This window comes from Cryptomeria japonica, chromosome 8 (assembly GCF_030272615.1).
Source record: "Cryptomeria japonica chromosome 8, Sugi_1.0, whole genome shotgun sequence".
NCBI classification, from domain to species: Eukaryota; Viridiplantae; Streptophyta; class Pinopsida; order Cupressales; family Cupressaceae; genus Cryptomeria; species Cryptomeria japonica.
This window is the reverse complement of record NC_081412.1, coordinates 19671660-19690092: the sequence shown is the minus strand read 5'-3', so window position 1 is coordinate 19690092 and position 18433 is coordinate 19671660. Positions and strand designations below refer to the sequence as shown.

Here is an 18433-nt window from a genome sequence, read left to right as displayed (position 1 = left end):
ATCTCTCTTTCCCAATATAGTTCTCTCACCTATCTATTTTTCCCCTCTCTAGTTCTCCCCCTCTCGCTTCTCCTCTATCTCCCTCCCCTTTTACCCCTATTTATTTTAAAACTCTCTCCTCCTATTCTCTCTTTCCCCCCACCTCTCTATCTTCTCCTTCCCTAGGTCTTGTAGTCCGTCCATGTTGACCTCTCCCTCAATCCCCTCATACTCTTCTCTCTCTTAATTATTTCATCTCTCATCTTATCCCTCCCTCCCATTTATAGGAATCTCCATTCTTTTCTTCCCCTCTCCCTCTCTATATTCCTCTCCCTCCTTATCCCCATCTCTCTCCCTTCCCGACTAATTTGTATTCTCTCTTTACCATCTACATCATCAACTTTCCATCACACCCTCTCTACCCCTCTCTAGGTTTCTACCTCATTCCCTCTCCACCTCTCTCCACCTCTCTACATATCCATCCATATCTCATTACCAACCTCTCTCTATCCCCCTCCATCTATCTCAAACCTCTCTCTCTCTCTCTCACCCTATCTAGGTCTCTCACGCCTCCCTCCCCCTCTAGGTATCTTATATCTCTATACAACCCATCTGGGTATGTGCAGGAGAATGGTGGGCCATATGACCCCTTAGTAAACCATTAATATCTATCTTAGGCCACCATATGACCTCTTAGGATAACATATGATGTCGTTACAAGTCATATGGTGTCCTAAGGGGTCATATGGTGTCATTACGGGTCATATGGTGTCCTAAGGAGTCATATAGTGTCCTAAGGGGTCATATGGTGTCCTAAGGGGTCATTTCATGTTTTATGACCCCCAAGGACATCATATGACCCCTTAGGACACCATATGACCCCTAATGACACCATATGACCCCTAACGACACCATACAGTGTCCTAAGGGGTCATATGGTATTCTATGACCCCTTATGACACCACATGACCCCTTATGACACTATATGACCCATAAAGACACCATATGGTATCATTAGGGGTCATATGGTGTCCTAAGGGGTCATATGGTGTCATTATGGGTCATATGGTGTCTTAAGGGGTCATATGGTGCCCTAATGGGTCATAGAATACCATATGACCCCTTAGGACACCATATTATCCCTAACGATACCATATGACCCCTTAGGACACCATATGACCCCTAACGACACCATATTGTGTCTTCATGGGTCATATGGCGTCACAAGTGGTCATGTCATGTACTAGGATGTTAAAAGGAGTCATATGGTGTCCTAGGGGGTCATAGAACACCATATGACCCCTTAGAACACCATATGACCCCTCAAGATACCATATGGTGTCCTAAGGGGTCATATGGTGTCCTAAGGGATCATATGGTGTTGTTAGGGGTCATATGGTGTCCTAAGGGGTCATATGGTATTCTATGACCCATTAGGATGCCATATGACCCCTTAGGACACCATATGACCCCTGACGACACCATATGGTGTCGTCAGGGTTCATATGGTATCCTAAGGGGTCATATGGTGTCAGAAGGGGTCATATGGTGTTATATGACCCCTTAGGACACTATATGATCCCTAAGACCACCATATGGTATCCCAAGGGGTCTTATGGTGTTGTTAGGGGTCATATAGTGTTGTTAGGGGTCATATTAAGTCATAAGGGGTCATATGGTGTTCTATGACCCTTTAGGACACCATATGACCCCTAACAACAATATATGGTGTTCTAAGGGTTCATATGGTGTCCTTAGAGGTCATATGGTGTCCTTAGGGGTCATATTATGGTCTATGACCCCTTAAGACACCATATGACCCCTTAGGACATGTCATATGGTGTCCTAAGGGGTCATATGGTGTGCTATGACCCCTTAGGATACCATATGACCCCTAACGTCACCATATGGTGTCCTAAGAGGTCATATGATTTCCTCATGGGTCATGTGATGTCCTAAGGGGTCATATGGTATTCTATGACCCCTTAGGACACCATATGATCCCATACAACACCATATAATCCCTAACAACACCATATGGTGTCCTAAGGGGTCACATGGTGTCCAATGATCCCTTAGGACATCATATGACCCCTAATGATAATATATGGTATCCTAAGGGGTCATATGGTGTTGTATAACTCCTTGGGATAGCATATGAGCCTCAAGACACCATATGACCCCTAAAAACACCATATGGTACCCTAAGGTGTCATATAGTGTTCTATGTCCCCTTAGGACACTATATGACCCCATATGACACCATATAACCCCTCATGACACCATATGGTGTCCTAAGGGGTCATATGGTGTCCTAAGAGGTCATAGAACACCATATGACTCATAACAACATCAGATGACCCCTTGGGACACCATATGGTGTCGTTAGGGGTCATATGGTGTCTTAAGGGGTCATAGAACACTATATGACCCCTTAGGACACCATATGACCCCTAACAACACAATATGACCCCTTACGATACCATATAGTGTCCTTATGCATCATATGGTGTCCTAAGGGGTCAGATGGTGTCCTAAGGAGTCATAGAACACCATATAACCCCTCAGGACACTATATGATCCCTTAGGACATCATATGACCCCTAACGACACCATATGGGGTTGTTAGGGGTCATATGATGTCCTAATGGGTCATAGAATACCATATGACCCCTTAGGATATCATATGACCCCTAACAACACTAGATGACAAGTCCTAAGTGGTTATATGGTGTCTTAAGGGGTCATAGAACACCATATGACCCCTAAGGACACCATATGATCCCTAGCGACACCATATGACCCCTTGGGACACCATATGACCCCTAACAACACCATATTGTGTCTTGAGGGGTCATATGGTGTCCTAGGGGTTCATAGATCATATGGTGTCCTAGGGGGTCATAGAGCACCCTATGACCCCTTAGGATACCATATGACCCCTTAGAACAATTATATTTAAGATATTTGATGTAGCCAAGGTAGGGAGATCCAATGAAGGACAACCCCACCTTGTAACCTATAACACAAAAACCATGCAATAACAAAGCAAAACAAGATCATTCAAGACTAAATATACCCTTGGAAAGCCCCTCAAAGGGAAAAAAACCTATCCTCAAAGCTCAATCCTTATATTATTTTGATGAATTACATATGCCCTGAAGCTTTACACATGCTGGACCGTAGCCTAGAATTATAAAATAATTCAAATAACTCAAATCTATGATCCACAGATCATCTGTTTAGCATCTTTGTCTCTGGTAACACTCTCCTTATCCAAACTTCAGACCACCGGACTAGAACACCACAATCCTCTGGAATCTACATCTTTTCGGATTCTTATCTTTCATGGATCTCTATCCTCACAAGTCAATCTCCAAACTTCCTCTTTATACTACTTGCAAGCCTCAACAACTAAATCAAGTCGGCTAAAGATCCACTGGTTTATAATGAAATGTGATAACTAACATGTCAACCAAATCACCAAGAACACTTCCAATAATGCTTAAGAATTTGTGCGTACCTCCAAGAACATTGGTTAGGTCGAAAACAACACTCCCATATGATCATCAAGTCATGAAATACCATCTGCAATCTAATTCTGCTTTGCTCCACTCACTGCAAGACCAACCAGTAAGAACACACCAACACTGGACCAATACTGGAATCGATATCTCACTGTAATCAAATCCAAATGCCATGAATCTCAAATATGTTTAAGAAAACGATCTCTAGATGCTAAATCCAAATCCGCAACTCTAAATTCACAAACATGAAGAAACACAATAATCTCCAAGAAACTTCACTGTTAACTGTTCCAACCAGATGAACTACTCAGATGCTCCTACATCAATATTGAAAGCATAAACCAATTCTTTTACTTTTGTCTCTAACTTTTTGTATTCCTTTCCTAAGAGCAATTGTGTGTTGTTGGAATTTGTACTTGTTTATGAGTTTCGTAAAATAATATTTCTAATCAAATGTCCATATGAGAAGAAGTTATAGAGTCATGGCTTCATATGGTTCTAATGCTAATGATGTTGAGATTGATTTGAGTGTTAATTTATTCCCACCTAGGATCTTGGTTGCTTCATCTTCTCTTAATCTAACACCTACCTTTCCTAATATTACTTAGAATCCTTCTCCTCATGCTTCTCATGATAAGGATGACCCTTCAATACAGGTGTCTAATGACTAATTAAAAAATATTGACAAGCCATTGAAAGATCTTGAAAAATATGTGAGTTAAGAGCACTTGGCTGAAGAGGCAATCCCATTGATTCAAGGCTTAAGGAAGTTGATTCAAGGTAATGAACATGATGTGGAAGTTCTACATAGAATAGCTCACATAGTGGATGATGAAACTGTGATGTTATCTAGTTTCACAGAAGTGATTGGTTACTCCATTACTACAACCCAAGTTAAGATATTCATACCTATTCCAACATCAATAGCCAATGTTTCTACATACACATCTTCTCATGGATACTACTACACAAAATGATAATTCTATCCATGTTCTCATTAATAAAAACTGAGAAGGCTTGTACCTTTACAAAACCGCCATGTAGGCACACAACATGAACTCACAAGCTATAAAGCCTCTTGACCACAAACCAAAAAAGAAAAAGCCTTTTTTGAAATGAGGCTTTTCACCAGAGAAACAATTGATGGACCAAGGGTCTTGAACCAAATAGAACTACATAACCAAAACTAAGGGGTTTCAACATGTACCCTAAGCTATCTTCTTGGTAAACACCTTAAGCTAAAACCAAAGAAACCAAGGACACAAAACACCTACCCAATCTAGCACAACACTAGATAGCATATCCGACCAGTGGATTAACCTAATTCATAGGGTTTTGAAAGGCCCCTCCAAACCATTTATGAATAGATTCCCAGAATAGGTCACCTTAAACCATAGTCTAAAAAACCCTACAAACACAAAAAAATTAACCACCTCAATAGGTCCATTTGTAGTAGAGTTTCCATAAGACAATGAACCACCAAAAAGGCACCTTTTTTATTGGCAAGAAAGAGCACTTGAGAAAATCTACCTTAGATAGCAACCAAGAGGGGGAGGAAAAGAAGAGGCAAGTGTAAAAATCTTGGAGGACAACATCCACCAAAGGGATTCAATAGTTGTCACTAAAGAAAACATGAAGGAAGAAAAAGACTCTCTGGTTAAGCACCCACAAGGTAACCGACCCTCTTTGTGCATCCAACACCTTCCCACAAATAACATCAAAATACCAGATCATCCATAGAAAAGGACACCACCTCAGCACACCTACAAAGTCCTCTACCCCCAGACATCTAAAAGGTCAAAAACCTAGTAGCAACCCCTCCAAATTCCACCTCAATATGAATATAAGGTAGGTTTCTAGCCTAGACAACCTCAAGAGGAACATGAACAACTGAAGAAATAGAAGCCACCTCAATAGGAAAACACCTCCCTCCCTAGAGGTGAAAACCAACAAGATAGGGGGCTAGATCACAATAACCCCTTAAAAAAAAGAACAAAATCCAACCTGAAAAAGAGGAAAAATCATCATTATTTGGATCCCCTTCATCTCCTACATCTACACCTCCTCTTGAAACCCTAAATTCTAATCCATTTTAATAATAGGGGAAATTCTATCAATCAGTATAATTATGTTCCACCTTCAACCAATATCCTTTTATTTCTCAAAGCATGTCTCAACCATCTCCTCTATCCTCTTACCAGGGTGAGTTCACAATAATGGTTCCCATTTTCGCCCACAAAAGAAAAATGCGATGGTGGGAAAAAAAATTCGGATGGTGTTCATTCGTATTAGGGGTGTTCGAACGAAGTACCCTTTGGGGTTCAAGTGAACCACCCACTTCACTTGAACCCCCTATTTCGAGCAAACCCCCTTTAAACACTTATTTTTGTCAATTTTTAATTAAATTGGGGGGGTTTATTTGAACCCCCCTTCGTTAAAAGGTATTTAGGGGGGTTCATTCGAACCCCCTTTTTTACACTTCTCTAAAACTTTCTACAAATTTTTGCAGATTTTTGGCCTTCAAACCTTTGGTTGAAAGCTCAAATGGAATGACCTTGACAACCCAAAATGTAGTATGGTAGTCCTCGAAGCAAAATTTTCAATGACTATAATTTTATTACATATTGAGTTTATTATGAACTTGTATTTTTAATTTTACCAAACATAGGTTTTTCACCAAACATGAACTTCTCTGTTCAACGCATTGAAAAAAATAGTAAACTAATTCAAAAAAAAATTTGAAAAATATCTATGCACTAGGTATTGATGTCTTCTTTCTAACAAAAAAAATAAAATTGAAATTTGATATATATAGAACAAGTTACATGTTCAAACGTGCACCTATGTCTAAATTATAATTAGTCCAACTTTAAAACTTAATAAAATGAAAAATATTCAACATATCACTATCAAACCAATTGCATGAACTGGGTATTGATATTACAAACCAAAATTTGGAAGAATTGAGTTTTTATCATTTATAAAAAAGAGGTTGTGCATTTTAAAATGCACATCACTCTTAAAAAATGTTGTTTGCCGTAAAAAACTACTTTTCGAGGGAGATGAAAATATCAATACAATTTTCTTCAAAAAAATATATTTAGAATCTGCAATCAAGATGTTACAAATCACCAATTTAAATCATCTCCAAATTCTTAACGGTTTAAAAGTTATAGATGTCTAAAAGTGAAGGTTTTTTTCAAAATGTTCATCTAGTTGTCAAAGTTGGCGCAAAAGTGGGAACTAGTATTGTGAGTTCACCCACCACAATGTTCCACTTGGCTACCATACTATACCTTCAAATCCTCCACCACAATCCAACTTTTCCCAAACCAATTCATCCAATGAAACTACCATAGATGATTTTTTATAAATTTATTATCTTAACAACAACAATTGGCCAATATAACACAATCCCAATCCACCATCCCTTCATACACTAAAATTAGTCATCCTCCCATTTAGATCCTTCAAACCAGACACCCACAAAAAATTGAGGTCCGTCATTTTGAGAAATATAATAAAAAAGGTGACCCCTATCTTCATGTCAATTTTTTTTTTCTTTGTGCAGTGACTTCTTCTTTCACCACAAACCTCTTGCAAAATTATTCCCTCTATCCTTAAAACAAACTTCTTTGGAATGGTTTTTCTCCTTTCCTAATAATTCAATTGTTACCTTGCAACAATTAGTAGGTGTATTCTTGCAACATTTTCAAAAAAATATTGGGCCACAAGTTACTTTGACTGATTTATTACATTGCAAACAAGGTGTAAAGAATTTAAATTGACCAATTTAATTGGTAGATATCAACATTTTTATTCTCAAATTCCTTATCATATTCTTGATATTATTATTCAAAGATTTTTAACTAATAACTTGTAATGTGATATTGATTTTGATTTTGCGTAATCCATCTTTCAAACACTTATGGACAACACTTCGTTAATATGAACTTCAAGTTAGTCAATGAGAAGCTTCTTCATCTTTGATTGTATTTGATAAGACCGAAGATTCTCATCAAACATACCAAGACCCTAGAAATCAAAATAAAAACTTCATTAAGATCTATAACAAAAATTCTTTTAACAACATTGACATGCAAGTTGCAGCCACAACGCCTAGTTGTAGCTAACTTTTCTTTTAAACCATTCAAGAATCATAACGTCGCACCTTTTTAAGATTCCTTACACTCTATTATGCTTCAATTGTTTAACTTGATGAATCTTAACCGTATTCATCCCATAGATACCTCCAAACCTCTACCTCCTTCCTTTAACTCAAAAGCCTATTGTCAATATCATTGTCAATCTGAACATGACAGAGAGAAATGTATGTGTCTAAAAAATGAAATTCAATTTGACCTCATCCATTTTAATGTTATTATGGTGGATGGTATAAATGATAAGGGGAATAAATTTGTAGCACCACCTAATAAAAATGTGCAAATATTTACCAATCCTTTACCTTTCCTGGTGCTGTCATGGTTAGGAGGGTCCTCAAAGAGAACAATCCGGACTATGCAGAAATGAAAAGCCAACACAAGAAACATAGTGTGATGGAAGGAATGTAGAATTAGAATTATTATATCATATAAATTGATCACAAACTTCCAACTATATCCGGGCTCACATGCCTGAGTACAAAACATGTGTGTTATGCAGCATTCGGCTCAAGCAAGAATGCGAGTCAACTCCGGAACTCCTAATCTAAAAATATATCTTCTATGTTCTAAAAATTGATTTTAATTGCTTAATTACATTTATTTATATGATCAAGGGTGATCTATGTCGGCCCAAGGTGAAACAATTACCGATGAAGAAGATGAAATGTGTAAAACAACCAAGTTGACCTCCACCAAAGAAATCTATCTGAAAAATCCATAGGATGAAGTGAAAACCCAAAAGGAAGGTTGATCGTAAACCAAGGAATGTTGGAAATAACAAAATCAAGCTCCACCAGCTACAAAAATGATCCGCAAGATTTACCAATAGCAAACTAGGTCCAAGCAGTTCTGGTGTTCTAAGCTAGAAAATTGTCTCAGATTTCGGAAGCGATAACTTATAGGGAAAAGATCCAAACATCTCGTGGACCAAGGATAAGATTTGTGAACATGTCCACAAACCAAATCTAGCTCCATAACATATGGTGAGAAAACAAAATGAATTACTGAAAGAAATACTCAAACTGCAAAACAGGAAACAAACTGAAAGGAAAATGGTTTTTGTGGATGCAAGATTGCCAAGAACTAGGGATGCTCCTGCAACATTTCCATTATATGAAAATTGTTGAGCTTAAAGATGATAGTTATATAGCTACTATCAAAGAGCTTGACAAAAACAATATTGTGAACTTGATAGACCAAGAGAAACCTAAACCTAAGTGTGAACGTAATATCACCTTTAACTCAAGTGACATCATAAAAGCACCTAATGGTCCATTATACTTAACCAAGAACTAGTAGTCAATTTGCCCCCCATTTTTTCGGCAGTTCTTGGTAATGATACCAACTAAGGAATCCCCTACTTCTCTTTAGATCCTTTCCTACCTCAAAACATGTCAATGATCTTACTCATCTCCAACATCCTTGAAATCTTGGCATACTCCATCAACGTCATTCCATTGTTTCCATTTTTTCTTTTTCTTTTCCTTTTTTTTTAACATGCAAGGCTATTTGACTCTATTAACGACTACTCTCACTTTCCTTATCTTTCACCACATTCTAAAAGTATCTTAATCTTTCAAACTAATTTCTTTTAGATTTTTTTTTTCAAATTAAAATCAATATTTTTTTCAAATATGTATATTTTTTTATTATATTAGGAAGTTATAACATTGGTTGGTATTTATATTTTTTATATACTATTATTTAATTTTATTAGATTTAAATTAAATTAAAATATATTTGTGAAATATATTTATTACTCAAGCAAAAGGGTAAATAAAAATTACAAATCAATGGTAAATTAAAACATAGTTAGTTGAACATGAGATGGTTCCAGAAGCAATGGTGGAATAAGCTTGTGTCTATTTCCTTTTTTGGATCTCTATGAGTAAATCGATGGTCATTTTTCTACAACTCTTCAAATCTCTGTATGGATTTCAATGGCCAATTTTGGCAATGCAATACTTATCGATCAATGTGTAGCAAGATTAGGTAAAAAGGTTGTCATTTCGATATTTGAGTTCCGGTTTAACACAACCAGTTACGATGGAATTTTTCTTCAGTGGACTGGTATACGCATCTACTGACTAGTAATTTCAATCTACCAATATTCACATTTTCTCACCGGTAATAGATGTTGGTCTCTTCATTTATTTCCATCGGTATAAAAGAACCGGGAGTAGAGACATTTTGTTAATCAGTTGGGTACTACTGATAATGGAGGATCTTTTTGAACCGGTTAAGAGGACAACATACTGATATTAAAGTTCTAGTATAGCACAATCGGTAACTGGTTGTGGTAGCTTTATAGTGTTCTGGTAACCAGACCCAAGTTTTCATGATAACCGTGTTGGTGCCCAAAACCACAGATTGGAAAACTTAAGGATTTGCCAAGCCCTTAATTGATCCAACTAACCTTGGCCAACAAACAGGGATGGTCAAAGACCAAATCCCTCTGCACTTAAGGCTCCACTGAACCTGGGTGGGTATACCTCTCCCTCTCAAGCACAAAAAGAGTTATTTAAAGTGGATTTAAGCTTTATGACTAGCAAATGCAAAACTTGCAAATGATTGTTCTGCAATTATGCTTTATTATGTGCTTTAAGTGAATGCCTTTTAAAAGAAAATGAAAATGATTATGATTGTATAATAAGAATAAGAGTGATTTTAGGACTTGAAAGAAATATGCAAAGATAAGTTCATATAGGGTTTGGGAAGAATGCTTCTCTATCAAGGACCTTAAATGCATAACAAACCAGGACCTTAAAAGATAAATAACAAACCAGTGCCTCTATCCAAGGATATTTATGACACTTTGTGTACAAGAGATCTTATCAACTCCCAAGACAATATTATTCATCAACTATGAAGGTTTTAGTATGTGTTACACAAATAATGAAAACCCAATCTCACATTTAATGTAACAACATGTGATGGCACATCATAGCAAATCAAATGGCAGATTTATCAAGAGGACAAAGATAACTCATCAACACAAAAGTATGCACAATATTTAGAAAAAGAAACAATGAACCTTGTATATTAATATTTAGGAAATGATTGCATACATAAGTTGCCCTTGAAAATACTCCATTACAGTCTGTTTGCACAAAAAGATACTTCTTCTTCCTATAGATTTTCTTAATACATATAACTTGCAGTTCTTCCAGGCAGTATTTTTTTGTCTCTCCCTTTACATACAAAAATGACTCCCTTAAGTATGTTAATCAAAAGACATATATGAAAGGACACACCCCTTCATACATAGAAGGGAGTTATAGACAATTGCATTCCAAAGAACACAACTCTAGTTTAATAAACAATTACAAATGATAACCCTAAAAATACTAAATGATGCTTCAATAATGTGTCTTTTATTCTCCGCCTTGATAAAATTCCTCAGCATATATTCATCATCTTCTCATTATCTCTTGCACACAAGATAAGCCAATAAAATTCCTTGATTTAAAAATTAAACATATCTTACCTTCAATGAGGTTTTAATTGGAAGAATTAACAATCTTTATTTCCTTATATAAATACTTGTTTAAAATAATTCATTTAAATCAAAGAATTTACATCTTAAGAAAATAATTTTGTGAACATACATCCATAAAATAACGCTTTACCCTAAAATATATATTCAAGGCACTTATTTAAGGTAAATATACATAAATTTTATCTTAATGTGCATTCAAATAATGACGTAAGGTAGTGTGAAGAATATACTTCCCTTTTATAACATTCGTGAATCAATATTCCAGCCATATGCATTTTCACCCTATAGTCTAGACTATACATTTAATTTTGATTTTTGATTCTGCACCCTGCCACGTGTTTGCTTTTGGTTCGCTCGCGAATCACCCTGGGCACCACCTAACCCGTGACATCAGTGCCACCTGACTGCCACCTAACTGGAGCTTTCTTTGTCACTGTTGCGATGGATAACCATTGAGCTACTTCCCATTGCAGATCAACGATGACCGTTGGATTACAAATCAACCGCTCGAACTTTAGGGCCCTTGCTTACTTTAACCACCGCCACTTCACCATCTATCTTTAATCATTTTCCTTAACCATTTGCCGCTAGCGATTAGTCACTGGGTCGCGATGGATAACCATCGTGCAACTTCCCATTGTGGTTCAACGATAGCCGTCGATCTTCCTCAAACCTACTAGCTCTTTATCTCAGCCTTTTGTTTCTGTGCCCTGCCATGTTTTACTTCTGGATTGGTTTGCGAGTCCATCTGGGCGTCACCTGTCCTACCACTGGTCTACCACCTCAATATTGTTGGACCCACTGTTTCACTTTGGTTCTTCTTTGTCACTGATCCGTGATAGGTATCCATCATGCAACTTCTCATTGCGGTATAGCGACAACCATCGATCTTCCTTGAAATAGTTTTATCGATAAAGTTTCTGTTAGTTTCTTCAACATTATTCTTTCGGCCAAACTTCCTCCCTTGGTGAGCTATTCACATGTCTTATCGATTCTGTAGTTTCATCGATACTTTTTATTTTATCGACGGGACCACTTTTGATTTCTTCGATGTACTTTATGTTGATGAAACTGATGCTTTCGATGAATCCTTTTAGAGATCCATCACGGCCAAGGTTTGTTTGATAAACCACTTTATGAATTTGATGACATGCCACCTGACTACCAGCTCATCACCATCGGACCCACCATAGGACTTTGCCCTTCTTTGTCGCTGAACTGCAATGGATAACTGGCGATCATCTTTCCATTGCGGTACAATTACCACCATTGGATCATTTCCAACCTACTCACTCTTTATCTCTTCGTCCATCCGTGCCATGTGTTAGCCTCCAGTTCGCTTGCGGATCCACCTGTTTGCCACCTGGACATGTCTTTTGACTAGGGCTCGCCTTGTCCCCAAGTCGCGATGAGTAATTGATGAGCATTTTCCCATCGTGGTATAGCGATAGCCATTGGATCTTCTCAGATCTGCTCGCCCGTTAATCACCCTTTTCTGCATGTGCTTTGTCGTTGATCCGTGATAGGTATCTGGCGAGCTGTTTCTCATTGCGACATAGCGACCACCGCTGGATCATTCGCCCGACTGTCAAATCAGTCTGACTTGCTTGATCTTTAGCCCTCATCCTCACCAGTCTGTTATAAAACTAGTTTCCTCAAGATGTGTGCGCGCATGTAGGGTCCACTGGGTTCAGCCTTCTTCACACCAAAATTCACTTGTCTTTTGATAGTTATAATGCGAGTCATTTTGGACTTAAATACTAAAAGAGCCTATCCCACAAACAATGTGGGATAAAGGCTTTCCCTTTTCTGGCGCAACATACTTGAAAGTTTCTAAGCCTTTTCTATTGCTCCATTTGCGCAGGCTTAGAGGACTTGGAAATGCCATTCATGAAACATTTGATCTTTTGGACAACTCCATTTTCTTCAGTTATGTTCCTGCATATAAGACACTAACAGTAAATATTCATATGATAGGAAAAAAGGCATCCATATATAGCACAAAATATTTTGTAAAAATATGTGCTAACAAACCAGTTGCGGGGGTATTTTTATAAGGTTTCTTTTGGATTTGTCTCAACCCGGTACTCTCAATTTTGGCCTCTATGAGGTTTGTACTACAGGCAGGTCCTATCTTTCCCTACGAATCTTTGGGGGGTTCCTTCTTATAGCCTCGATTTCTCTTTATTCATTGTATCTGAGCAAGGATATAGGGTTTTCTTCTTGATTCTTTCCTTATTGTGCTCTTGAATCAGTTATCTTATTAATATATATTTATCAGTGGCTTGCCACTTTTTTTTAAAAAAAAAAAAATTACAAATTTAGATTTGTAGAGAAAAATAAAATAAAATCATTAATGATCAAAATAACTAATGCAATCTTAAATTACAAAATTTTAAAACATTACTCTAATATTTCAGTCTAAATATAAAAGGGATTAAATCAATCTGTGACACTTACCTGCTACCAACTCCACCCATACTATCTACATATAAGATATCAGTTATAATTTTTTTTTTAAATAATTATTTTTTCACACAATAATATCTTGTAAGAAAGAAGAAAGTAATAGAGTTTGGTTGGTTATGAATCTCATAAGTTACGAGTTTAGAGTTTAGTTGTCTTGTGTCATTTCATGATTCAAATGATGATGGAAACTCTGAATTTTGATATTAATGAGGATTTTGTAACTAAAAAGGAGGAGATTAAAAGTGTTCGGCATTTATATGTTTCTCCTCCTTCAAAAAAAAGGATTAAAAAAAATATAATATACACCTTAAGCTTATATCTGATGTATTTAAACATGGTTCAATTAAATGGTTAAACAATTAACAATAAATTTACACTTTAATAACATATTAAAGTGGTAAATAATTGATATATTTTTGTAAGAACAACATGCCTTTGACCTATTAATCTATTTCATGTTTAAGAGTAATCTTCTAAAACCAATAGAAATAATTTGTTAAAAAATTGAAGACTTCATTCTTGATTCTAGGTATTTTTAATTTAAAAAATAACTTAAATTGATATAATTATTTGTATTGACACCTAGAAGGCCAAAATAACTTGTTTTAAATTCTTTCAAAAACATAAATATAATGACCCATTCAAAAATATTTATCTTTTGCAATTGTTTATTTTTCTCTATCCCATTAGATTACAATAAAACCTCATAAATCCTATATTTTTCACATTTTCACATTGATAACCAAACAATTATTGATATTTTCCAATCTTATTGTATTTCCAGGTCTATATTTTCTTCTTAAGTTGACTTTGAAATTTGCAAAATATCTTATTATTACAAGTTTTGTTCTTTCAAACTTCCTACACTAGATTTCAAATGAATGTAAGCAACCTTACACATTATAGTCCACGTTGCTACATCTACCTTGTCTCTTATGTCCAAATGTGTACATCAAGGATAGCACAACCCTTTTATATCTTCACCAACATCTCGAAATTTCTTATGTCCAAATACATCATCTCGAAATTTCTTCACCAACCATTTTCTTCGTTCAAACCCAATACCTGCACGAGCGTTTAACATTTGACCAGACTCTTCCCATTCCTCCTTTTCTGCACGACACATTATTTATAACATTAAGCACGAGCGTTGAACACTGACAAAACTCTCCTGACCATTTACCTATTTAATACCTCTTCTCATTTCTTTTTCTCTGCACTCTCATACTCTCTATCACTATTCCAAGCGTTTTGACATTTGAAAAATAGCAGCGTACAAAAAAGAATGGCTGCAGTAGCAACTTGTCAAATTTCAGAGGATGAGAAATCGGTGGATCGAAGGATGGGCAAATATCATGCCAATGTTTGGCACGACGATTTCCTCCAATCCCTTTCATCGCCGTATGCGGTATGTGGGTGTCTCTCTTTAATTCTTTAATTTGCTCATTCATTCATTTATTTATCTGCAATCCATTCAGATTCCGTTCTGTTTTGATTTATCTGCAACCTCAATCTTCATTGTTCTGTTTTGACTTAACCTGTTTAATTGTTGATCAACAGGAAGCTTCATACCGTGAGAGGGTGGAAAGCTTGATTGAGCAGATCAAGGAAAAAGCATTCAATCCTCTGCTTGGAGACGGAGAAAATTGTCCCACCTCTTCTGACCTGCTTCAGAGATTCTTCATAGTTGACGCTGTGCAACGATTAGGAATTCATCGATATTTTGAAAAAGAAATCAAGGCGCTTCTTGATTATACTTACAAGTACTGCCCCCGCGCCTTCCATTTTTCCATTCATTTCTCTTACTTGCCGATTTCATTTGATTAGTACTGATTATATCTCTTTAAACAGGTATTGGAATGCAAATGGTATTTCATGGGGGAGTCAAAATTCCACTGCAGATCTCCGCTCTACCGCTTTGGGATTTCGAATTCTTCGCCTCAATGAATATCATGTATCTCAAGGTTTCTATTTTAACCTTTGCCGTTTCAATTCTAACAATAGATTAGAAACATGCTATTTAATCAGATCACAGGTATTCTAAAATGATTTGATTTTTTACAATTTATTTTGTTTTGGTCTAAGCAGAGGTATTTAAAAATTTTCAAGATGAAAATGGACAGTTCATATTGACGCCACCGGTTGAAGAAGGTGACAACGAATTAAGAAGTGTGTTGAGTTTATATCAAGCTGCAGAGATTTCCTTTCCAGGAGAAACGATTCTGAGAGAGGCTAAATCATTTGCCTCTCGATACCTTCAAAAAACACTTGAACATAGCCACGAGAAAAGCCAGCTTTTGACAGAGGCAAGTAGTGCATACAATTTTAATCATTAAGTTGTTATAAAATTATTTTATTCCAGGGTATTGATTTAACAAGTAGTCAATTTCATTAAAATCTGCAGGTTGATTACTTTATGAAATTTTCTTGGAGATCCAGAAATCCACGATGGGAAGCATGGAGCTCCATACGAATATTTAGACAAGATGTTGATTCTTGGATGTCAATGGAGGGTGTTTATAAGTGAGTACATCAATCTTTTCTCTTCTCAAACACATATTTTTTAAGGTACCTGAAATGTGAAGATTCATCTGTTTTATTTTGCATAAGTTAAATCTTCTTGGATTAGATAGAACTCAAATATAAAATATTCCACTTTTACTAACATGTTTTATTGTTCATGAAGTCATATTTTGAGTGTGATCTTAATTGTCATGGTATGAAAATCTGAACTAACTTATTTTATCTGAATGTGATGTTTTTCAGGATTCCAAATGAGATTTGTCAAAATATTTTGGAAGCGGCAATATTAGATTTCAACATAATACAAGCTCAACACCAGATTGAGCTCAAAATTATATCCAAGTAATATATCTATAAATGAAAATTGTGTTAACTAAATAAAATAGTTTATTATATCATTTAGACTACTTGCAATATTAAATATATTGGAATAACATGTATGTGGTGATATAATGTGTAGATGGTGGACTGAAGCAAGTGTAAACAAGCTTAATTTTTTTCGACATCGACATGTGGAGTATTATCTTGCATATGCTTGTGGATTGTATGAACATGAATTCTCTCTAACTCGAGTTGGATATGCTAAACTGGGTACCATAATTACAGTCATTGATGACATTTTTGACACTTATGGAACCTATGATGAGCTTATATATTTTAAAGAAGCCGTGATCAAGTAAGTAAAGTGTTTTATATTAATTTGTGGAGCCTCATATTGAAAATCATAAATATTATTTGATTATCATTTTTCTTTAACAAAATAACTAATTTACCTTCATTTCATTCTTTCTCAGTTGGGATATGTCTATGATGGATCGTTTTCCCAAATTTATGCAAATTTGTTTGCAATTTTCTCATGAAACATACATGGAATTAGTTGATGAAGCAGAGAAAATACATGGTCCACGTGCACGCAAGTGGATGCAAGAATATGTAAGTCACAAGATCAAATTTATCTACCAAACATTTGATATTAAAATATTTAAACAAATATCTTATTTTTGTGTAAAATACTTATAAATCTTACACTGTATTTCATATATCTTCTATTGCAGTGGACAAATCTTATTTTGGCAGAGTTTAAAGATGCAGAATGGATTGCTACTGACTATCATCCTACTTTGGATGAATATTTAAAGAATGCCCTCGACTCTTCAACTGTACCTGTGGTCACACTATTTCCAATGCTTTTAATTGACACATCTCTTCCTGATGATATTTTGGAAAGGATCAAAAAAATTGAACTTGATGTGATGTTGGGTTGTAGATTAATCGATGATTGCAAAGATTTTCAGGTATTTATTGACTAAACTTAGATAGACATATCTTATTATCGATGAATCATATATTTAAATAAAAATCACTTAGATATCCTTGTTCTAAATGAGTATATTTTATTTTGAAGGAACAACTTGAAAATGGAGAAAATGCTTCTTGGCTAGATTGTTACATAAGAGATAACCCTGGGACCACAATGGAACAAGCTTTGGAGTATGCAAGCAATCTCACAGAGTTGCACATGGAAGAATTAACCAAAGACTTTTTATTTTATGAGAAAGATATACCAACATGTTGCAAAAAGGTGTATTTTGATTGTATGTATAGATGGGTAGCTTTCTTATGGAGGGACATTGATGGATTTTCAACTTCATTCAAGGGTACAAAGGATGACATAATGAAACTCTTGATCAATCCTATACCTTTGATCTCTGATAAAAGAATTATGTAAAAATACAAACAAGGTTGACTCTATGCATTGTTCTTTTTGAGATCCCAACTAAGTAGACAAATAGAAATGTTCTTAGGGCCCACAGTAACCCTAGAGGATCCTCAATTATATCACACGAAATTATTTTAGCATATTTTTGGATGTAGCATATATATAGATGCTTATACTTGCAGACATGATAATGTGTAGTTACCCACCTTATTTCAAATAACTAGAATCTGTTATTTTGTAAATTAATGAAATTTTTTGTAATGCTTCTTAAATTATACGAAGAATATTTTGACAATTTTCAAAGAAATTCATATGTGTTCTTGAATGAAGTATGTTATTGTATCAATCAATTACAATTCCACTTATGTTAAAAGAGTGTATTTATAGAAAAATACTTTTTGAAATATAAAGACAACATACTTCTTTAATTGTAAAAATGCCAACTAAATTTACTTAGATGTTTTACTAAACCATCTAACTAAAATACTTCGTAAACTAAAAAAAAGACTATTAACAAATTTTACAATTTATTTTATTAAAAATATCTACTTAA

General features: G+C 35.6%; 1 protein-coding gene across 1 annotated transcript; it reads left to right on the top strand.

The window, feature by feature from the left end:
• The first annotated feature begins 14853 nt into the window (after positions 1-14853).
• Positions 14854-17966, top strand: LOC131067688 (sesquiterpene synthase Cad). Its single transcript, XM_058002805.2, has 10 exons — positions 14854-15045; positions 15198-15400; positions 15489-15601; positions 15726-15943; positions 16042-16160; positions 16404-16502; positions 16621-16836; positions 16955-17093; positions 17216-17455; positions 17566-17966. The coding sequence occupies exons 1-10, from the start codon at positions 14923-14925 to the stop codon at positions 17887-17889; spliced, it is 1794 nt and encodes a 597-aa protein (XP_057858788.2). The 5' UTR covers positions 14854-14922; the 3' UTR covers positions 17890-17966.
• Positions 17967-18433: the final 467 nt, after the last annotated feature.